Genomic DNA, 24,724 nt, shown 5'->3' with positions numbered 1-24,724 from the left:
CTACCTGACTAACTAACTAACTAACTACCTACCTACCTACCTACCTACCTACCTAACTACCTACCTGACTAACTACCTACCTACGTACCTACCTAAATAACTACCTACCTGACTAACTAACTAACTAACTACCTAACTACCTACCTACCTACCTACCTACCTACCTACCTAACTACCTATCTGACTAACTACCTACCTACGTACCTACCTAATTAACTGTCTGACTGGCGGACTAACTAGGCAACTAACTGGCTCACTAACTAACCAACAACTAACTGGCTGACTGACTAACCAACTAACTAACTAGCTGTCTGAGTGACTGGGTGCCTGATTGATAGACTGAATAACTAACTAACCGACCGTCCGGCGGACCAACTAACTGACTGGCTGACTATTTAACTAACCAACCAACCAACCAACCAACTAACTGGGTGTATGACTGACAGACTAACTAACCAACTAACTAAATAACTAACTAACAAACTAACGAACAACCAACTGGCTGACTGACTAACCAACTAACTAACTAGCTGTCTGAGTGACTGAGTGCCTGATTGATAGACTGAATAACTAACTAACCGACCGTCCGGCGGACCAACTAACTGACTGGCTGACTATTTAACTAACCAACCAAGCAACCAACCAACCAACTAACTAACTGGGTGTATGACTGACAGACTAACCAGCCAACCAACTGGCTGACTGACTGGCTGACTGACGGACTAACTGACAAACAGACTAACTAACTGGCTCTGTGATTAACTAACTACCTAAGTGTATGTCTGACTGACTAACTAACCGTGTTTCTGACTAACTACCTAACTAACTAACTGCCAGTCTGACTTACCGACCGACCGACCGACCGACCGACCGACCTACTTACTGACTAACTAACTAACTGTTTAACTATCTGTCTGACTAACTGTCTGTCTGACTGACTGACTGCATGACTAACTAACCAACCAACCGACTTACTGGCCGACCGACTTACTAACTAACTAACAACTCTTTAACTGTCTGTCTGTCTGTCTGACTAACTAACTACCAAACTAACTGTCTGACTGACTACTGACTGACAGCATGACTGACTGACTGACCAACTTACTAAATAACTAATTTACTGACTAACTAACTAACTAATTTACTGACTAACTAACTAACTAACTAATTTACTGACTAACTAACTAACTAACTAATTTACTGACTAACTAACTAACTAACTAACTAACTAATTTACTGACTAACTAACTAACTAACTAACTAACTAACTAACTAACTAAATAACCAACTGTCTGTCTGTCTGACTGCATGACATGTTGTCTGGGGAACACAGAGAAAGAAAGAGCCGCTGGTCTAATGAAGATAGTTTGGTCATCAGTCATCCCAACGACCGCAGACATTCCTCCAGATAAAACACTCTCACACTTCTGCTGTCAACTTTCCACTTTCTGCTTTCTCTGCAGCTTTCTGGCGTTCGCACGTCTTCTCGCTCATTTAGGAGAAAAATGGACATGTATTCCCGCCTGGACTGTTTTTCTCTCCCTCCCTCCCTCTCCCTCCCTCTCCCTCCTGCTGCAGACGGGTGGTGGGTGGCCAGGAAGGGGTTAAGCGCTCAGCGCTATAAACTGAGCTTTAAAAGTCTGCTGGAAGCTCCTGGCTCCAGCCTTTAAATGCAGCCACTCGGCTCGTGTGAGCGGAGGACTCCAGCACCCCCGAACCCAGGCTGCTCCGGACGCCACCACCATGAGGTTTATCTGCTGCCTGCTGCTGCTGTGGCTGCAGACGGCCGCCGCCGCCGGACACGCCAGCATCTCCGGGGCCCGGAGGGCGCGGGTGAGAGCCGCACCGCACCCACCTCCACCACACCGGTCAGGTGTAGCACCATTTTAGAGGAAAAGCCATCTCGCTGGAGATTATGGAATGGATTCTTTTTTATGCATTATATGACGAAAACATTTTAAAAAATCTTTTTTTTTTAAGTCGTTTTAGTGAAATTGAACACAGATGTTTTTCCATTGAGACTAACTAATTGCCTAACTGTCTGTCTGTCTGTCTGTCTGTCTGACTACCTACCTACCTACCTACCTACCTACCTACCTACCTACCTACCTAACTTTCTGTCTGTGGCAGGGTGGAGGAGCTGCAGCCACTCAGGTGATGGGTCACAGGTGTGGCCCGTCAACTTTTCCACCCTGCCAGCTTTATCAAGGCCTTATCAAGGCTGGCAGGGTGGAGAGGCTGACGGGCCACACCTGTGACCCATCACCTGAGTGGCTGCAGCTCCTCCACCCTGCCACACTGTCTAACTGCATTACTGACTAACAAACCAACCGACTTACTGGCCGACCGACTTACTAACTAACTAACTAATTAACTAACTAACTAACTACCCAACTAACTGTCTGTCTGCATGGTCCTCCACCACACCGGTCAGGTGTAGCACCATTTTAGGGGAAAAGCTCTCGCTGGAGATTATGGGATGGATTTTTTTTTTATGCATTATATGACGAAAAATTTTAAAAAAAATGTTTTTATGTAATTTTAGTTCAAATGAACACAGATGTTTTTCCGTTGAGAAAATTTTTTTTTAATGATTTAAAAAGGAAAAAGGGACTAAATCCTGCAGACTGGGTTTGATTAGTGTTTGTTTACACGTCAGTGAACCTTCTCAACATTAATCACCGTAATCACAGTTCTTAAGTTAATTAGCTTCGTCTGACACACACACACACACACACACACACACACACACACACACACACACACACACACACACACACACACACACACACACACACACACACACACACACACACACACACACACACACACACACACACACACACACACACACACACACACACACTCCCATGTACCTCTACTCCAGCCAACATCAGCTGTGAACTAACCACACTAACCTTTAACCAGACGGTTTTCACTCACAGCCAGAAACAACAGCGGAGGGAAGAGTGTGAAGCGTCGCGGCTGCAGAGTTTAACTCTGGTTTTAATGAGCTTCGTTCATGACCCGTCGGGTCCCGGCTCTCTGAAGACCGGCGGTGCTAAACTCCACACCTTTAATCTCATTAAAGGGGTTGAAGGACCTAACAAACCAACCGACTTACCGGCCGACCAACTTACTAACTAACTTACTAACTACCCAACTAACTATCTGACTGACAGCATGGCTAACTAACTAACTTACTGGCTCGCTGGCCAGTAAAAACTCTGGTTTTAATGAGCTTGATTCGTCGGGTCCCAGCTCTAACCCTTAAGACCGCCGGTGCTAAACTCCACACCTTTAATCCCATTAAAGGGTTGAGGGACTTGTTTCTGCCCGTTGGTGGTTTTGTGATGGGGGGGGGAGGGGGGGGGGGGGGGGTATCGGGAGACGACGGCCTGGATGGAGGACGACGGCGCTGGACCAGAGATGCAGGACCAGAGATGCAGGACCAGAGATGCAGGACCAGAGATGCAGTGGACCAGAGATGCAGGACCAGAGATGCAGTGGACCAGAGATGCAGGACCAGAGATGCAGGTCGATAGCGGTGGACCAGAGATGCAGGTCGATAGCGGTGGACCAGAGATGCAGGACGATGGCGGTGGACCAGAGATGCTGGACGATGGCGGTGGACCAGAGATGCTGGACCAGAGATGCAGGACGACGGCGCTGGACCAGAGATGCAGGACCAGAGATGCAGGACCAGAGATGTAGGACCAGAGATGCAGGACGACGGCGGTGGACCAGAGATGCAGGACCAGAGATGCAGGACCAGAGATGCAGGACCAGAGATGCAGGACGATGGCGGTGGACCAGAGATGCAGGACCAGAGATGCAGGACCAGAGATGCAGGACCAGAGATGCAGGACGATGGCGGTGGACCAGAGATGCAGGACCAGAGATGCAGGACCAGAGATGCAGGACCAGAGATGCTGGACCAGAGATGCAGGACCAGAGATGCAGGACGATGGCGGTGGACCAGAGATGCAGGACGATGGCGGTAGACCAGAGATCCAGGACGCCCTGCAGACCTGAGGCCGTTGGGGTCAGACCCGCCAAGACGCCGCCGGAGCTTCACAACAGGAAGTAACATGGATGGACAGTAAAGAGCAAGACCAGCTCTGGACGCCTCTTTTTAACGCACTGTGACACGATGGGGGTCTGGGGTCCGACCCTAAACCCCTCCAGAGTCCAGCAGCAGCAGCAGCAGAAGAAGGAGTCAGACTACTCTCTTTGTTAGAGAACATGAGGTCTGGATCCAACAACAGTGATGTAATCCCTCCAAGAATTCACATAAACTCCATACCAGCCAGATTATCACCAGCTTCCTCTTAACGAGCTGCACTGGAGGGAGCTGCACGCCGGCCAATACTTCCTCTCATCCCTCCTCTCATCCCTCCATCCGTCCCTCCTCTCATCCTTCCACCCATCCCTCCACCCGTCCCTCCTCTCATCCCTCCTCTCATCCCTCCATCCGTCCCTCCTCTCATCCCTCCACCCGTCCGTCCTCTCATCCCTCCTCTCATCCCTCCACCCGTCCCTCCACCCGTCCCTCCTCTCATCCCTCCATCCGTCCCTCCTCTCATCCCTCCACCCGTCCCTCCTCTCATCCCTCCACCCGTCCCTCCTCTCATCCCTCCACCCGGGACCGCCGCTGGAACCGTCACATGGTTTAATTAAGCGCATGTGGCATGGGAGAACCCATTTTTACCCCCAGGAACACGGCAGTCATCACAATCGGGAACTAAGACCCAGGAACAGATTAACGAGGGAGCTCTAACAACCGGCACCAGAATAGATAAAACTGTTGCAAATCCACAACACCGCCAGTGGGAGGAGCCAAACCGCTCTGGCAGCTCTGGGGGACAACGAACTTTATTTTTTAATTTTTCCATCTTAACTTTTATTGGCGGTTCTGAAGAAATCTGCGAACCAAAAATAAGTCTAGACTCTTCAAGTGGAGTCATTTCAGTAGAAAGCGTTAAACCCGTAAATACGGCGTCTGAGTCGCTTTGGGTGTTTCACGTCAGACGCCGACTTGCTCATTTATGTCAGCGACAAATTCTAACATCTAATATCATCTATCATCTAACAACAATTAACAACATCTAACAACATTTAACATTTATCAACATCTAACAACATTTAACAACTTATAACAACATTTAACAACAGTTAACTGTTAACTGTCGTTTATTTTGTCTAAATACATCAAAAGTCCCATCGAACCAGGAGAAGTTAAAAGTAATCATCCATATCCGTCCTTAAAATCAGTTAATTTCTTACAGGAAATATAATAACGGTATAATCACTGAAATTCTTATGACAATAAACGGTGGACATTTTACGGCTGACTTTAATGAAAATAAAAACAGAAGCATCTATTTATATATATTATAAATTCGGTCAAAGTGGACAACATGAACTCAGACTAAATAAACGATAAAGATAAATTATAAGTATGAAAAATATACAGTAAAATAGAAACTGAATAAATGTACTATAAAAACAGTAAGTACAATATAATAAATACTTGGTTATACTAATATAGTATAAATGAATAGTTTACCACCAAACCTCTTCACTTCAATATTTAACCATTAAACTCCATCCAACGCGTCACATGACCCCCTTTACTCTGACCCTGACGGACGTTTAGCTCCAGCCAATCAGGCGTCCCGTACGTGACCAGGGCCTGTTTTCCTGTTTTCTCCTGCAGAGGGCGCTGCCTCCCGCTGACGAGCCTGACGACGGTGCCATGGCCGGGGGAGACGACGCCTCCGGTAAGAGAAACACCAACCACCCGCCGACACGTCAGCCACATCCCCACCCGGTTCTGTACCGTTAGAAACCGGACCGTTAGAACCCGGACCGCTAGAACCCGGACCGTTAGAATCCGGACCGTTAGAACCCGGACCGCTAGAACCCGGACCGTTAGAACCCGGACCGTTAGAACCCGGACCGTTAGAACCCGGACCGTCACCACGGTCAGAACAGAGACGACTAACCAGTGTTGTTTCTGTCAGCCGGGTTCAGTTCTAGTTTAGTCTAGTCTTTGGGTCCAGCTATCATTTTAGTTTTTATTAGTTTCAGTCACGTTCATTCTCCTTTTAGTCGTGTCGAGTTCCAGTCGACTAAAACTCTGAGAATTTTAGTCTTATTTTAGTCAGAATTGTCCATTTTAGTCTAGTTTTAGTCGACGAAAAGTGATGACATTTTAGTCTCGGATGGATGGATGGATGGATGGATGGATGGATGGATGGATGGATGGATGGATGGATGGATGGATGGATGGATGGATGGATGGATGGATGGATGGATGGATGGATGGATGGATGGATGGATGGATGGATGGATGGATGGATGGATGGATGGATGGATGGATGGATGGATGGATGGATGGATGGATGGATGGATGGATGGATGGATGGATGGATGGATGGATGGATGGATGGATGGATGGATGGATGGATGGATGGATGGATGGATGGATGGATGGATGGATGGATGGATGGATGGATGGATGGATGGATGGATGGATGGATGGATGGATGGATGGATGGATGGATGGATGGATGGATGGATGGATGGATGGATGGATGGATGGATGGATGGATGGATGGATGGATGGATGGATGGACATCCACTGCCAATCCAGGAAGCAGGAACACACGGAGGCCTCACGTCGAGCACTGGAAATCTGGAAAGCAGCGATCGACCCAAATCTTGAGATCTGATCACAGTCTGAGCTAAGCTACCGCTAACTAACCCCAAAAACTACAGAGCAAGCATGCAGATGAACAAGCCAGTGTGTATGTATATGTGTGTGTGTGTGCGTGTACGTATATGATTATGTGTGTGTGTATGTGTGTGTGTTTACGTGCGTGTGTATGTACATGTTTGTGTGGCTATGTGTGTGTGTGTGTGTGTATGTATGAATATATATATATATATATATATATATATATATATATATATATATATATATATGTGTGCGTGAGTGTGTGTATATGTCTATGTGGCTATGTGTGTGTGTGTGTGTGTGTGTGTGTGTGTGTGTGTGTGTGTGTGTGTATATGTCTATGTGTGTGTGTGTGTGTGTGTGTGTGTGTGTGTGTGTGTGTGTGTGTGTGTGTATATGTCTATGTGTGTGTGTGTGTGTGTATATGTCTATGTGTGTGTGTGTGTGTGTGTGTGTGTGTGTGTGAGTGTGTGTATATGTCTATGTGGCTGTGTGTGTGTGTGTGTGTGTGTGTGTGTGTGTGTGTGTGTGTGTGTGTGTGTGTGTGTGTAATAATCCCATCAAAGCTTCACCTGAAGAGTATCTATAGTGGGGGAGGGGGGGGTTATCCCTCTACGATATTGCATTATATATTTAATTATAATATGGTCACATGACCAGCATTCTCGTTGCGTCTCGTCTCGTTTTCCTCAGGTGATAAAGGTTCCTTGACGACGATATTAAGTCATCATTTTCGTTGAGGAAAGCAACTTTCCCGCTAACTGCATGGCGTTGTGCTGCAGATCTCCCCACCTGCCTTCTGTGCGTCTGCCTGACCGGCTCCGTCTACTGCGAGGAGGTCAGCCCCGACATGACCAGCGTTCCCACGCTGCCCAAGGAGACCGCGTACCTGTACGCCCGCTTCAACAAGATCAAGAAGATCAGCACCAGAGACTTCGCCGACATCCGTGAGTCTGGAAACCCGCCGGTGGGCCGGTCCGGGACAGGAAGTGGTTTCAAACCCCCCCTCTCGCCCAACCGGTCGTATCAAACCCTCACTTAACCCTCTTTACTAACTTATTTTCTGTACTATAAAGGCTGAGTTATGGTTCTGCATCAAAACGACGCCGTGCCTATGCCGTGCCTATGCCGTGCCTATGCCGTGCCTACGCCGTAGGGTACGCATCGACGCGTATCCTACGGCGTAGGCACAGCGCCACTGACGCCGTCACTGACGCCGTCACTGACGTGCACCTCCCAAAAATTGTAACTACGCGTCGAGGCATGCGTGATTTTTTTTTGTTTTGGTTTTATTTTTTATCTCTTTCATTCACTGTGACCGGAAAAGTCGGATAAACCATTCAGGAAAAGATCGCGACCCCCTAGCGGTCACGGGGGGTACTGCACCGCGGCGAAATGGAGTGACGGAGAAGTCAGAAGGGTTCACGACGGCGTAGGCACGGCGTTGATTTAACGCAGAACCATAATTCAGCCTTAAGTCGCACCAGCCATAAAATGCATAATAAAGAAGGAAAAACTGTGTAAGTCGCACTGGAGTATAAGTCGCATTTTTGGGGGAAACTTATTTTATAAAATCCAACACCTAGAACAGACATGTCACCTTGAAAGGCAATTTAAAATAAAAATAGAACAGAGGCGACAACAAGATGAATAATTGTACGGTATGCTAACGTTACATGACTCAACTGAGAACGAGTCTGGTATGTTAACATAACATATTAAGAGTTTATTAAGATAACTATAGCATCAATAACATGCTAAGAAGTTTACTTCACTCTCGGTGTCACTTTTAAACAACTCCGCTAACTCCGGAGGTGGAAGATGCGGCGCTTCTTAGAGTGCCCTCTGGTGGTTTAATGTGAAAATAACATGTTAAATGATAAACAATGGTAATAATGTGGTAATAATTTCACACACAAGTTGCACCCCCTGCCAAACTTTTAAAAAAAAACCGCGACTTATAGTCCGGAAAATATGGAGGGAATGTGCATGACGTCACAGATGCGACTTCACGGCGGGTTACGCCCACTGAGTGTCAGAAAGACTGAGTGTCAGAAAGACTGAGTGGCAGCGTAAACTTTCAGTTTGATCAACTGGAAAACATCTAAAATGGGAAAAAGCTGTTGTGCGATCGACTGTTCTCATAGATTAAGCAAGAAATCGGAGTTATCGTTTTACAAAACTGCCAAATATTTTTTGCCATTTTTGCTCAGTGCGAGTAAGTGGGCGTGGTCCATTGAGTACATATTGATTATGGAGTGATTATTCAACCGTTTTTTGTTCCTCTCGCCATCGTCCTTCTGCAGTGACCCTGAAGAGGATCGACCTGACGGGGAACCTGATCTCGGAGATCGAGGACGGTGCGTTCTCCAAGCTGACGCTGCTGGAGGAGCTGTCTCTGGCCGAGAACCGGCTCGTCAAACTCCCCGTGCTGCCCGGCAAACTCACGTCCTTCAACGCAAACTACAACCTCCTCAAGACCCGGGGGGTCAAGGCTAACGTCTTCAAGGTACAACGCCGCTCGTCACGGCCAGAGGGGGAGGGGGGGCGGTCCAAGGACCAATCCCAATGTTCACCCTACTCTCTACCACTAGCCCTAAAAATGAAGCCACAGGTGTAGGGCCCTTGTAATGTTCCCTAGGGATTGGGACACCACTTGCTACGTCACTGCGTGGTTTACGTTCGGGTACGTAAGCGACTGCGTAGTTACGTTTGCACATACGTCACACCATATCAGGAAGCCCAGAGCTAAAAGCTGTTTTAATTTCTGCTGTAGCGCTGTTAATATGCCACTTTATTAAGTTTTAATATTTTTTCAGGCGTAAAAGTAACCGTTAAGATCCCCAACCTGGGCTCAGTTTATCCAAATGACGCCTGTTAAGAAATTTGCTCTGATGTTTTCGGGGATGAGAAGAGCCGCCGGCAATTTATGGTTCTGCGTTACCCCGCGGAACCATAAATCAGCCTTTATTCTGGCGAGATCTGAAGAAATTTCGCAACGGGCAAGCGAGTGATTATGTACATTCACTGAGTGAATATTATGAAAGTAAAATACATATTTCTCGCTAGAAATGTAATCAAAACGCATTTTTATGCAGAAACTAACTCAAGATATAGGTGAGTCAGCATCTGAAATCCCTCGCTGAGAAGGTCTAGATTCATACACACTAGCCCTCGTTATGTCCACTAGTCCTCGTTATGTCCACTAGCCCTCGTTATGTCCACTAGCCCTCGTTATGTCCACTAGCCCTCGTTATGTCCACTAGCCCTCGTTATGTCCACTAGCCCTACATGCAAAGAGGAATTGGGACACCACTACCCTCACGGGAACATGCAAAATTTAGGGGTAGGGCTGAAAAGTAGGACTAGGGGGGATTGGGACTGGCCCCAAATCAGACACCGGCTGGTTCCTCTGGACTTGACTGCTAGGGGACGGGACCAACCGCCTCCGAATGTCATCAGATTAGACATCCAACCAATCAGAGACCCAAAGCGGTTTTGCAGTAAAAACCTGATGACCCCAGGGGTGGCTAGGGATTAGTAATTAGATGAATGAATCGGTAATTCATCATCAATTGACACTTTGTCAGCCTTCTGATTGGTTCCTGACCGACCAATTGCTAGCGTCCATTTTATTTCATGCTTGTATCACAAACTGAACGATTCCTATACATATTATAGCTAAACAGCTGGACTAGCAGGTTTTCCTTTAATTAAGCACAGGACAGAAGACAATTAAACGTTTATCTGTTGCCGTTTTCTTCCCGCCGACAGAAACTGACCGTGCTGGCGAACCTGTACCTGGCTGACAACCAGCTGGAGGCAGTTCCCCACATCCCGGAGAGCGTCCGGATCCTGCACCTACAGGTTCGTACGACCCTATCGACACTAACGTTTTAGTGTAGTAGTTGTTGTTGTTGTTTTCCCCTGAAGGTTGGGTTTTAATCTCTGTTCTTTTAGAACAACAACATCACCGAGGTCAACGTGGACACCTTCTGCAGGTCCAACGACAGCTACTACCTACGGCCCAGTCTCAGCGAGGTCCGCATGGACGGCAACCCGGTGGTGCTGTCCAAGAACCCCGACAGCTTCACCTGTATGAGAGTGCTGCCCGTGGGACAGTACCGCTGAGGCGGCGCCGGACCCGCCGGACCCGCCGGACCCACCGCAGCACCTTCCTGGCTCATGGGGACCTTTTCCAACCACCATGACTTTGAGGAGCTAGTCCCCTGGCGGGGGGTAAAGGTGTCATCACTCCCACTTCATCCAACCTCAAGTTTCACTCGCAGGTCAAAATAGAAAGTGTTTATTGGACCGAAGGCGTTTCTCGGCTCGTCTCAACCTTTAAAAATAGGTACCACTGATGCACCTGCACCACTGGTCCAGCTTAGTCAGGATAAAGAAGGTGTCTATCATTATCCCCCCCCACCCCCCCAGTAAATCACAAAGACCGACTCCCAGAGGGCACCGTGAGTGTACGTTTACAAACGGGAAGCTGGCGTCACTCCGACCCGATTATGAACCGGACAAATGCCTCTGATTTCCAAGAGTGGGGGTCCCAGTTAGTTTTAGAGCATCCGTCTCCATCACCAGGACCAGCCCCCCCCCCCAATGGGGAATATCAGGAACTTCAGCATGGGCTCAAAAAACTGATGGGTGGGAGGTGTTTTTTGAGTTGGTGCTGATTGTTCATGCTGTATGCAGATGACGTTATTCCCTTCGTAGAGGATGCAAACAGCCGACACACATGCAGCAAACATCGTAGCTCCTCATTCCAGTTTGCTTTTTGGCAAAGAAGAAAACTGCCAGTCCCGTTGCCACGGCGATAGTTCAAGCGGGCGCCAGGCTGATTTCGTACCACAACTTCAGATCTACTACAGCAGATCTGACGTTTGACCTGAAATCTCTAAATTAAACCTATTTTAAAAGATAACTAATCTCAACAGCGTTGGTCCTTAGATGAAGCTTCCGTAAACCCTCAACCTCCAATTCAGCCTCCCGGATCTATTTTTAGATCTTCTACATGTCAACAAGAGGTCTCTTTTGATGAAAGGAGGCGTTTTTCTCATCCCAACCTCTTTAAATCAGTAAACAACGATGACTACCAGACAGGTTACAGCTTTTATTCACAGCATTCGGACCTTTGACAGTCCGGAGCATCGTAACGTTGGACCCCTAGCGTCATCCCTTTAAGGAAGCAGTGAACACAACCAGGTGAATGGACTCTCTCCTCTTTTGCTCTTGAGGACCTTTGACCCTCCGTCCAGAGGAGGACGACCTCTACTGGACGGAGGATGGAACATCTCCAAGAGCAACGACAGAAGAGAGTCCACACTCAAACGCCCCCGACGACTGAGCTGACACCGGCGGAGTCCGATGGACCGTTTCATTTTGACCTGACCTTTGACCTTCTCCTACCCGGAGCGAAGGAAACACACCTTCCGCTTAAAACCGTAACAACCAACCGATTCTTAACAAAACAGTCTTGTTACACAGACTGATATAAATCACATCTCTAAATCTGAGACACCAATATGTTAGCCAAATATTGTAAAATCTGTACCTGCAGTTTTATACTAGACGACCTATAACAGGATACCAGGAAAGATGGATCTTTTTTTTCCAATCTTGGAAAGTGAAATCACAAGTTTCTCATTGAGAGTCGAAGGAAACGAAGGTTTCAGTCGACGGAGACACATTTATACTTTTCTTTTGAGTAAATCCAATCCTGTTTCTTCCTCAGTTAGACATTTCCGTGTCGTTTGTGTCTCCGCTGACATCCTTTTGCATGTTGTACAGTAAAACTTGTTGCGGGCCTCCCTGCAGCCTCTGCTCTCTCGGACAGGAAGTCTTAGCGCCCGTCCTTTTAAAAGCTTTTAATGATTTTAGTCCCGATGGTGATTTCATGCACGTGAGACGCACACTTATGTTCTTAAACTAAACTCACGTGACGACTTGCAGACGCAGATCTGCTAGCATCGCTGTCGCTAGCGTCTCCAGCCTCCAGAAAGGGGGCGTGGCCACAGTTGCAAGCTTTCTGAAGTTAACTTTTAAGGCTCTGTTTTTCTAATTTATAGACTCCAGTTAAGGTGGACTGGAGGACATGTATCTATGAACTATAGTAATGTGAAAGTTACTCGTCTGTCTCAGCGACGTCTCGCTCTCGAGTCTTCTCTTCTCTTCCAGTAATAAAAGTTCACCCTAGAGGTTATTACTGATGTGAATACAACCATGTGTATAGGAGGATGTGTATGTAACGTGGCTTCATTTGATGATATTTTAATAAAGTTAAACTGTTTTTAATTTAAATGTGTCGGAGTCACTCTGATTTTAACAACTGGGAAAGATTTGAGAAGACGGCTTTGACACACAAATACATTTTTATGCATAAAAAAAGAATAAAAAACACTTCCAATGAGAGATTAATGACAATGTTATAGATGTCAGACCTTTTATGAACTACATTGAGGTCTGAAATGACGATGTTTGGACAGATTTGACCAAAATTAATGTATATTATCAATTAGCATCGGAGGTCAGCATAAGCTAAAAAGGCTGTGATTGACATGAGGTGGGCGTGTCCCAGCAGCTTCCAGACGCACGGATGACATCACAGGTGGGGTACTCGTTACGCGAGAAGCAAACGACCATCGAGCCTTCAGGAGGACGTGAACGGATGGCAAACTTTAGCACCAAGGAGGAACGTGACGTCTGAAAAAGTCTCTAAAATGTGGGATGTAAAACAATATCTGTTGTAACACATAACAGGAATAGAATGTCAGCCTAATATGTTTACCTCAGTTTTCGGAAACCGACTGGAAACCCACTGGATAGTATCAGGATGTCTAGGTTCAAAGATATAACAGCCTTTTCAACGTTGATAGCTGGGAGACAAATTCTTTTACACTGGAAATCTTCTTGCCCATCAAAACTATCTGTATGGATGTGACCAAGCATTGTGACACCGTGGCTGGCGTGAAACTCCAGCTTCCTACCCCCTGCAGGCCGACACCTTTGAACAGACTTGATCCACGGGAATGCCATATGACGAAGTTCCTGATGACTGATATGTTAATACCAACTCATTTGGCCACAGACTTGAATAACGAGAACACCCTATGGGGTAATTTACAACTGAATGATATTCATGCCGAATGCCCGAGGACGACATTTGGCCACAGATCACATCTGACTGTAAATACCCTTTAACTGCTTTTTGTCTTTCACCTTTGGCTTGTTGATTCTTGCCTTTTGTGCTTTGAACTTACTGTATAAAGATTCATGATTTCAACCATTCTTGGTCAGCACACCAAATCAGACACGCTCTGCGTAGGTCTGCTCACCGCCGGCTTACTGAATAAAACTCACTACACCACAGCGGACTTCTGAACTGGATTTTATATTATTCTTTGACAGTTGACTGATCTAATGTATCTAAAATATTATCTGTCTCAAGTATGTAACTCTGTTTTGTACGACGTTGTATTAAGGCCAAACTAAGACAAAAAAAATTTGGAAATTACAAGAATAAAGTCGTAATATTACGACAATAAAGTCGTAATTTACGACAATAAAGTCGTAATTTACGACTTTACATGGTTACACTGTTGCCATTCAAAGAGGTTTTGTTGTTTCTCAGGAAACAATGAGGATGATCATCAAGATTTTCCTCTTCCACAAAAGACGCAATTTGTTCCAAGTCTGTGGTTCCTTATTCCAAACAGATGCAGTCGTTTGCACAATCGTTTTAAAGTCCTTATACTGATAATAATTCAATGCAGATGTGCCAAAAAGATTAAGTATTTCCTTATTTGTGAAACCGATACCAAAATATAACTTCACAACATGCTCAATATTCCGGATTTTAATACAGGGGGATGAAGCTCTTCCTGTTACAGTTCTTATGAATTACGACTTTATTCTCGTAATATTACGACTTTATTCTCGCAACATTACGACTTTATTCTCATAAATTACGACTTTATTCTCGCAACATTACGACTTTATTCTCATAAATTACGACTTTATTCTCGTAATATTACGACTTTATTCTCGTAACATTACGACTTTATTCTCGTAACATTACGACTTTATTCTCGAAACATTACGACTTTATTCTCGAAACATTACGACTTTATTCTCGAAACATTACGACTTTATTCTCGCAACATTACGACTTTATTCTCGCAACATTACGACTTTATTCTCGCAACATTACGACTTTATTCTCGCAATATTACGACTTTATTCTCATAAATTACGACTTTATTCTCGTAATATTACGACTTTATTCTCGTAATATTACGACTTTATTCTCGCAACATTACGACTTTATTCTCGCAACATTACGACTTTATTATCGCAACATTACGACTTTATTATCGCAACATTACGACTTTATTCTCGTAATATTACGACTTTATTCTCGTAATATTACGACTTTATTCTCGTAATATTACGACTTTATTCTCGCAACATTACGACTTTATTCTCGCCACATTACAACTTTATTCTCGTAATATTACGACTTTATTCTCGTAATTTTACGACTTTATTCTCGCAACATTATGCCTTTATTCTCGTAATTTTACGACTTTATTCTCGTAATATTACGACTTTATTCTCGTAATTTTACGACTTTATTCTCGCAACATTATGACTTTATTCTCGCAACATTATGACTTTATTCTCGCAACATTATGACTTTATTCTCGCAACATTATGACTTTATTCTCGTAATATTACGACTTTATTCTCGTAATATTACGACTTTATTCTCGTAATTTTACTACTTTATTCTCGCAACATTATGACTTTATTCTCGTAATTTTACGACTTTATTCTCGTAATATTACGACTTTATTCTTGTAATATTGCGACTTTATTCTCGTAAATTACGACTTTATTCTCGTAACATTACGACTTTATTCTCGTAATATTACGACTTTATTGTTGTAATATTACGACTTTATTCTCGTAATATTACGACTTTATTCTCGTAATATTACGACTTTATTCTCGTAATTTTACGACTTTATTCTCGCAACATTATGACTTTATTCTCGTAATTTTACGACTTTATTCTCGCAACATTGACTTTATTCTCGTAATATTACGACTTTATTCTCGTAATATTACGACTTTATTCTCGTAATATTACCACTTTATTCTCACAACATTATGACTTTATTCTCGTAATTTTACGACTTTATTCTCGTAATATTACGACTTTATTCTTGTAATATTGCGACTTAATTCTCGCAACATTATGACTTTATTCTCGTAATTTTACGACTTTATTCTCGCAACATTATGACTTTATTCTCGTAATTTTACGCCTTTATTCTCGTAATATTACGACTTTATTCTCGTAACATTACGACTTTATTCTCGAAACATTACGACTTTATTCTCGAAACATTACGACTTTATTCTCGAAACATTACGACTTTATTCTCGCAACATTACGACTTTATTCTCGCAACATTACGACTTTATTCTCGCAACATTACGACTTTATTCTCGCAATATTACGACTTTATTCTCATAAATTACGACTTTATTCTCGTAATATTACGACTTTATTCTCGTAATATTACGACTTTATTTTCGCAACATTACGACTTTATTATCGCAACATTACGACTTTATTCTCGTAATATTACGACTTTATTCTCGTAATATTACGACTTTATTCTCGTAATATTACGACTTTATTCTCGCCACATTACGACTTTATTCTCGCCACATTACAACTTTATTCTCGTAATATTACGACTTTATTCTCGTAATTTTACAACTTTATTCTCGCAACATTATGCCTTTATTCTCGTAATTTTACGACTTTATTCTCGTAATATTACGACTTTATTCTCGTAATTTTACGACTTTATTCTCGTAATTTTACGACTTTATTCTCGCAACATTACGACTTTATTCTCGCAACATTATGACTTTATTCTCGCAACATTATGACTTTATTCTCGCAACATTATGACTTTATTCTCGCAACATTATGACTTTATTCTCGCAACATTATGACTTTATTCTCGCAACATTATGACTTTATTCTCGTAATATTACGACTTTATTCTCGTAATTTTACTACTTTATTCTCGCAACATTATGACTTTATTCTCGTAATTTTACGACTTTATTCTCGTAATATTACGACTTTATTCTTGTAATATTGCGACTTTATTCTCGTAAATTACGACTTTATTCTCGTAACATTACGACTTTATTCTCGTAATATTACGACTTTATTGTTGTAATATTACGACTTTATTCTCGTAATATTACGACTTTATTCTCGCAACATTATGACTTTATTCTCGTAATTTTACGACTTTATTCTCGCAACATTGACTTTATTCTCGTAATATTACGACTTTATTCTCGTAATATTACGACTTTATTCTCGTAATATTACGACTTTATTCTCGTAATATTACGACTTTATTCTCACAACATTATGACTTTATTCTCGTAATTTTACGACTTTATTCTCGTAATATTACGACTTTATTCTTGTAATATTGCGACTTTATTCTCGTAAATTACGACTTTATTCTCGCAACATTATGACTTTATTCTCGTAATTTTACGACTTTATTCTCGTAATATTACGACTTTATTCTCGTAATATTACGACTTTATTCTCGCAACATTATGATTTTATTTTCGTAATTTTACAACTTTATTCTCATATTATGACTTTATTCTTGTAATTTTAGGACTTTATTCTCATATTATGACTTTATTCTCGTAATTTCCACAGTTTTTTTTGTCTTAGTTTGTCCCTAACACTCCGTGGTAGTTTTGTGTTTTATAACGGCCGTCCTCCTCCTCCTCCAGGCTGTTTTCAACTATGTTTTGTCTTTGTTTGGTGAAAGCGTGGGATAGTTTACAGAAGCTGCAGACGGCTGATGGGAGCGTGTTTTCCATAGAGGAAGAAAGTGCGAGCTCAGCAGCACGAAGAGCCTGGAGCACCGGTATGGAAAATGTGGGTTAACTCTCGCTGGCTCCAGCCAACTTGGCAGAACGCTGCATTCCCCGAGTAAACAGGAGAATATGTTCCATACGGCCGCTGATGTTCTAACGACACTTCAGTCCCACCCTGGAGTAGACGTGTAGTTCTCCAGACCGGTTTCTGGTGGTCCTGGTCTCGTCTCAGACTCAGATAACTGAGAATCCGTTACCAAGGTGACAGAATCTGGTATCAGCAGTTCTTCCTCTGGTTAATGTACACTTTTGTAAACTATTTGTATTTTGCCTCTGATTTCATGTTTTGGTGCATCTGCATGGGTCTGTATTTAATTACAGTTTTGTGTTTATAACGACCTTGTTTGAATACATTTATAAATAATATTTGCACATCGTTGTGATTGATTAAGCATCAAGTCCATTTCAGTGATGCTGATATACGGTGTAATCTGATTACTATGATGGTATATAATGTAATTTCAATCTTTAATATCCAAAATTCAATCAATCAATCAATTACTTGATTTGTCCCCAAGGGGGCTATTAGTTTCGCGACAGGAGAAGCACACAATGGTAAATATACATAAAATATACATTATAGGTTACAATAGGTTACTCATCATAGTACAGACCTAAGCTTAAGAGGGAAGGCTTTTTCACCCACTACCTTTTCCTTCCGGCATTTAAAAGAACAATAGCGGAGGAACAAAGGAGTGTTTATATCTGTTTGTCTTTGCAAAAGGGAGTCTAAGCAGTAACTGATGGTAGAAACTGAAACCGTTTATTAAGGGATGTGAGTTTTATGTTTTAAAGATGTTTTAAAATAATAAAAAAACAATATCTATTGCAGTAGTTCAAACATTAAGAATGTTGTGTACACATAAATTCATATAAAAATGTTAAATTAAGTGATTTCAGAGTTTTTTGTCAAGATGAATTGGCACTAGCCTTAAAAAAAAAAGGTCATGTGGTGCAACCATGATTCATATTAAAATTAATTAATTTCCTTAACATCTTGACATCTTTTTTTTTTACAAGTTTTCAGTATTATACAAAAATGTTGTTTTTTTTTTTAAATGGTCGCGCCACATGATATTTCATAAAATGGACATCAGTCATCAGTCAAACATTGATTTAAAAACATTTAGAGTGATTTCAAAAAAGGTTTTCAAAACCAGAGTCCTGGTCGGACGGTCGTACCACATGACATTTTGACGCTTAAAACAACAACAAAATCCCAAATAACTAGTATTTTTTGTAAAATTCAATTGATTCCATACGTGGGACAGGTAGTTCATATATATATTTTTTTATCCATTTTATCCAGAGAAAAACTACATCAGACCGAGCTCACAGCTCACAGAACACGAGGAGGGAGAAACAATAAAAAGGGAGACGACCGATCAGCATAAATAGTTTTAGATAAATGTCAACAGCACAGGTGGAGCAGGACCAGGTTCTAAACCAGTTAGCTCCTCTTCTCTGCAGCGTTCAACGCCTTAATGGAGAGAAACACAAAGGAACATTTATATCTATTTCTTGTAGCTGGGGGAACAGTTATGCGAAGGCCAGAGGGAAGAAGCTGATATTCTTGGTTAAGAGGGTTTAGTATCTTCACTGCAAATGGACTTCGCATTCTTAAGCACCTCAGAATTAAAGATTTGGTCCAGACTGCTGAACTTCACCCCAGCAACTTTAGAAGCAACACGCACAATTCTCCCCAAGGAGCTTTTTTTCCCTCGCTGGAAAGATTTCCGTACCAACAAATGATACAAAACGAAATAACAGATTCAATAAAAGCACTATAAAACATTTTCATCAGGGTTTTGTCTACCTGGAATTTATCAAGCTTCCTCAGACAAAAGAGGCGTTGTTGACCTTTTTTGCCAAAGCAAAGTATCACAATTCACATCAAATTTGAGCATCTTATCAATTATAGTGCTGAGATATTTGTAACTAGGGCTGCAACTAACCACTATTTTAATAGTCGACCAATCACAGACTATTGAAACGATTGGTCGACTAATCGGATAATTAGTAATTTTTTTAAAATTTAGTATGAGGTTGCTTTAAAGGGATTGTGACATGAAAAACACATTTTTCTAGATTTTTTGTGTTTTGTTGGGTGTCTTGACATCAATTACACCCAAAAAACAACAAACTTTTAACATTCAGTGTATTGTGTGCTTTCTGGGATTTTCCGCATAACTATGCAAAAACGGCGCACCTGGTTTGGTGGCGGATCGTTACGTAACGATCCGCTAAATCACCGCCCCCTCCACCCAGCTCCCTGCCTCCTCTCCTCTCCAGTGCACCATAAAGGCTGATTTATGGTTCCGCGTTACACCGACGCAGAGCCTACGGCGTAGGGTACGCGGCGACGCGCACCATACGCTGAACCCTACGGCGTAGGCTCTGCGTCGATTTAACGTGGAACCATAAATGAGGCTTAACACGCCTCTTTTGTTCTAATCACCGGAGGAAAACTGCTAAGAAGACCCGCGGCCACTGACTGGACTTAAGATAAGGGGACAGTGCTGCTTGCATGCCTTTATTTTTATGATTGTTTGCTGTGGTTCTCCCTCCTGCTTTTCCGTGCATGCTTCGCCTGTCGCTCCGACGCCGCTGTGAGCGTATGGCTGGAGGAGGAGGAGGTTTGGAGGAGGAGCGGAGCAATGATTGACAGGAAAGGGGGGAAAGGAAGCATTTTTCACGGCGCAAAAAAACACTGTAATAAAAAGCCAGGAAAAGATTACTAGAGTGAAGTTTTTCTTGTTACACTCTTTTAGACACATTTGAGGGATGTTGGCCAAGACTTTTAATAGTGTTAAAAGCATGTTAAAAATGATGTCACAATACCTTTAAAGGAGCCGTAAGTAAGAGCAATAATAAAACGAATCATAAAATGACCCCGGCACTCAACAACAGCACTCAAGCCAGGATATTCCAGTTTAAAAAGAGTTGCAGCCCTCAACTGATGTTTATGTTGAAGCTCCACCCTCCACCTATCTCCCAATCACCAAGTCAGTATTGTTTCTGAAGCTCCACCCTCTACCTATCTCCCAATCACCAAGTCAGTATTGTTTCTGAAGCTCCACCCTCCACCTATCTCCCAATCACCAAGTCAGTATTGTTTCTGAAGCTCCACCCTCCACCTATCTCCCAATCACCAAGTCAGTATTGTTTCTGAAGCTCCACCCTCCACCTATCTCCCAATCACCAAGTCAGTATTGTTTCTGAAGCTCCACCCTCCACCTATCTCCCAATCACCAAGTCAGTATTGTTTCTGAAGCTCCACCCTCCACCTATCTCCCAATCACCAAGTCAGTATTGTTTCTGAAGCTCCACCCTCCACCTATCTCCCAATCACCAAGTCAGTATTGTTTCTGAAGCTCCACCCTCCACCTATCTCCCAATCACCAAGTCAGTATTGTTTCTGAAGCTCCACCCTCCACCTATCTCTCGATCACCAAGTCAGTATTGTTTCTGAAGCTCCACCCTCCACCTATCTCCCAATCACCAAGTCAGTATTGTTTCTGAAGCTCCACCCTCCACCTATCTCCCAATCACCAAGTCAGTATTGTTTCTGAAGCTCCACCCTCCACCTATCTCCCAATCACCAAGTCAGTATTGTTTCTGAAGCTCCACCCTCCACCTATCTCCCAATCACCAAGTCAGTATTGTTTCTGAAGCTCCACCCTCCACCTATCTCCCAATCACCAAGTCAGTATTGTTTCTGAAGCTCCACCCTCCACCTATCTCCCAATCACCAAGTCAGTATTGTTTCTGAAGCTCCACCCTCCACCTATCTCCCAATCACCAAGTCAGTATTGTTTCTGAAGCTCCACCCTCCACCTATCTCCCAATCACCAAGTCAGTATTGTTTCTGAAGCTCCACCCTCCACCTATCTCCCAATCACCAAGTCAGTATTGTTTCTGAAGCTCCACCCTCCACCTATCTCCCAATCACCAAGTCAGTATTGTTTCTGAAGCTCCACCCTCCACCTATCTCCCAATCACCAAGTCAGTATTGTTTCTGAAGCTCCACCCTCCACCTATCTCCCAATCACCAAGTCAGTATTGTTTCTGAAGCTCCACCCTCCACCTATCTCCCAATCACCAAGTCAGTATTGTTTCTGAAGCTCCACCCTCCACCTATCTCCCAATCACCAAGTCAGTATTGTTTCTGAAGCTCCACCCTCCACCTATCTCCCAATCACCAAGTCAGTATTGTTTCTGAAGCTCCACCCTCCACCTATCTCCCGATCACCAAGTCAGTATTGTTTCTGAAGCTCCACCCTCCACCTATCTCTCGATCACCAAGTCAGTATTGTTTCTGAAGCTCCACCCTCCACCTATCTCCCAATCACCAAGTCAGTATTGTTTCTGAAGCTCCACCCTCCACCTATCTCCCAATCACCAAGTCAGTATTGTTTCTGAAGCTCCACCCTCCACCTATCTCCCAATCACCAAGTCAGTATTGTTTCTGAAGCTCCACCCTCCACCTATCTCCCAATCACCAAGTCAGTATTGTTTCTGAAGCTCCACCCTCCACCTATCTCCCAATCACCAAGTCAGTATTGTTTCTGAAGCTCCACCCTCCACCTATCTCCCAATCACCAAGTCAGTATTGTTTCTGAAGCTCCACCCTCCACCTATCTCCCAATCACCAAGTCAGTATTGTTTCTGAAGCTCCACCCTCCACCTATCTCCCAATCACCAAGTCAGTATTGTTTCTGAAGCTCCACCCTCCACCTATCTCCCAATCACCAAGTCAGTATTGTTTCTGAAGCTCCACCCTCCACCTATCTCCCAATCACCAAGTCAGTATTGTTTCTGAAGCTCCACCCTCCACCTATCTCCCAATCACCAAGTCAGTATTGTTTCTGAAGCTCCACCCTCCACCTATCTCCCAATCACCAAGTCAGTATTGTTTCTGAAGCTCCACCCTCCACCTATCTCTCGATCACCAAGTCAGTATTGTTTCGGCATCCAGGTTGCCAGCTCGGCTCTAATTATGGCAGCAGCCGCTACGAACGTGTTGGATGAAAAAATGTCTAGCTTTCCAAAACCAGTTTTGTGTCATTTCTGTATTTAAGAAAATACTTAAATAATAATAATAAATAAATAATAATAATTATTAATAATTTAAGGGGGGAGGGGGGGTACACGCCGCTCAACAGTATGTTGCTGTACTGCAGTACCAGTTTTGGCCATTAATTACACACGGCTGCTTTAATTATGTGGCAAATGATAATAAACACAAGAAAGATGGCACTAGAGCCCTGCTATAGCGGGACTGGTTTCTTCATCCTGCTCCCGCAGTGTTTATATCCACTCCCGCAAAACTCTGAGAATTCCTGCCCGCACGGCGCACAATAATAGAGATGCATTGATTTAGTGTCTTCTCCCGTCCCACAAGAGAAATGTCCAGACAAATCTATCTGATTTAATGTTAACATGATCATTGTGGAGTTTGATGGATAATTGACAGTTCATAGACACCTGACTGAAAGTTAGATGCAAATACATCATTATCATCATCACACAAGCTTTTTCACCTTTCGCACCACATCAATTATGATTAGTTATAGCAAGTTATAGCAACGAGAGTAACTGTGAGTGGCTCAAATAACACTAATAAATAACATCAAATAAACAAAGTTAACGAATGAAACAAATTAATTTAACAAATGAAAATAGGCTTAATATCTTACCAAGGCGAGTCAGTTTCCTTCAACACTCCGACGTGATTTCTCTTCAAATGTTCGTGCATTACCGACGTGCTCCCGTGAAAAGCAACGTCGGCTTTGCAAACCTTGCAAGTATCTTTTTATTCACCGTATCGAGGCTAAAATGCTCCCGAACTTCTGAAGTTTTATTACGCGCGGCTGCTGTACAGGACGCCGACATTTTTGTTTAACCGCTACCGATCGGCAGAGATTGTATTGAAGGGAGACGCCCACTCCAATGGAAAAAACACGTCTGGCGACATCCTAAAGTTTCTTTTTTCCAGACAAATTTCGACTTCTTGCCTTTCAATCTGACAGTTTCGACGGATCTCCCGCCTTCCTCAGAGTGTCGACAATTGTCGTCTGGCGACAATTGTCGACAATGGAATTCATTGTCGACAAATTTGATTATGGATTTTTGTCGATAACGTCGAGGAATCGTTGCAGCCCTACTTGTAACTGGCCACTAGTTCAACTGGCTGGTCGTGAAGAAAAACTACAATGAGGAACTGGGGATTTACGTCTAAAATCAATGCAAACCTCTTTTGTTTTAGACACGTTAATTTGAAGGAAAAATCATCCAGTACCTGGACATGGATAACTATCATCACTGAGCAGCTGACGATAATTCAGAATCATCTGCATATTTATGATGAATCTGTCGGTGTGACGGCTACGGCAGTGGTTTGTGAACAACATGTATAACAGGGCAGACAGAACAGCCTTGAGGTGATAAAACACTAGACGATGTTTCATTCACTCTTACCTGTTGTGATGTTTTTGTGAGGAAGTCAAAAATCCAACCCACAAGACACAGATCCGGGCCAAAGCAACGCACAAGTTTATCTACTAAAACATAAGGCTGGATCGTGTTAAAATCTGACGAGAAATCAACAAAGAGTAGCCCGGCATAACTTTTTATGTTTATTTTAATGTTGTTTTTACTTTTACATATCTTAACTCCCGAGCTTTCTATTTATTTATTATGGTTCTTTTTAATGATGTTGGTGATTATGTTTTAATGTCTATGTGGGGAGTATATAAATGTGCTGTGTGGGTATTAAAGTGATGTGTGTGAAAATGACCAAATGTGTGTTTTTAACCTTGAAAATGTGAGTTTTTCTACGTTAAATGTTTATATTATTATGTAAATAACTTTACGTTACTATTGAATGAAAACTTCTTTGTAAATACAGTTTAATTTAATTTGATTATTATAAAATAATGCAAATAATGTATAAAGCTAGATTAAAGTTACTCCCTG

General features: G+C 43.0%; 2 protein-coding genes across 2 annotated transcripts in view; one reads left to right on the top strand and one right to left on the bottom strand.

Moving 5' to 3' along the window:
• Positions 1-13,051, top strand: part of ogna (osteoglycin, paralog a) — a 36,257-nt gene extending 23,206 nt beyond the window's left edge. The window contains exons 4-9 of the mRNA XM_061728780.1: positions 1,651-1,833; positions 5,720-5,783; positions 7,525-7,689; positions 9,049-9,251; positions 10,517-10,609; positions 10,703-13,051. Of these exons, the coding sequence (XP_061584764.1) occupies positions 1,651-1,833; positions 5,720-5,783; positions 7,525-7,689; positions 9,049-9,251; positions 10,517-10,609; positions 10,703-10,873 (879 nt within the window). The 3' untranslated portion in view covers positions 10,874-13,051. The remainder of the gene's footprint in view (positions 1-1,650; positions 1,834-5,719; positions 5,784-7,524; positions 7,690-9,048; positions 9,252-10,516; positions 10,610-10,702) is intronic.
• cenpp (centromere protein P) overlaps positions 1-24,724 on the bottom strand; it is a 164,746-nt gene that overhangs the window by 119,602 nt on the left and 20,420 nt on the right. The window lies entirely within an intron of this gene.

This window comes from Cololabis saira, chromosome 8, assembly GCF_033807715.1.
Source record: "Cololabis saira isolate AMF1-May2022 chromosome 8, fColSai1.1, whole genome shotgun sequence".
NCBI classification, from domain to species: Eukaryota; Metazoa; Chordata; class Actinopteri; order Beloniformes; family Belonidae; genus Cololabis; species Cololabis saira.
Note: the sequence above shows the minus strand (reverse complement) of the source record. Positions and strands in the feature narration are given on the sequence as shown.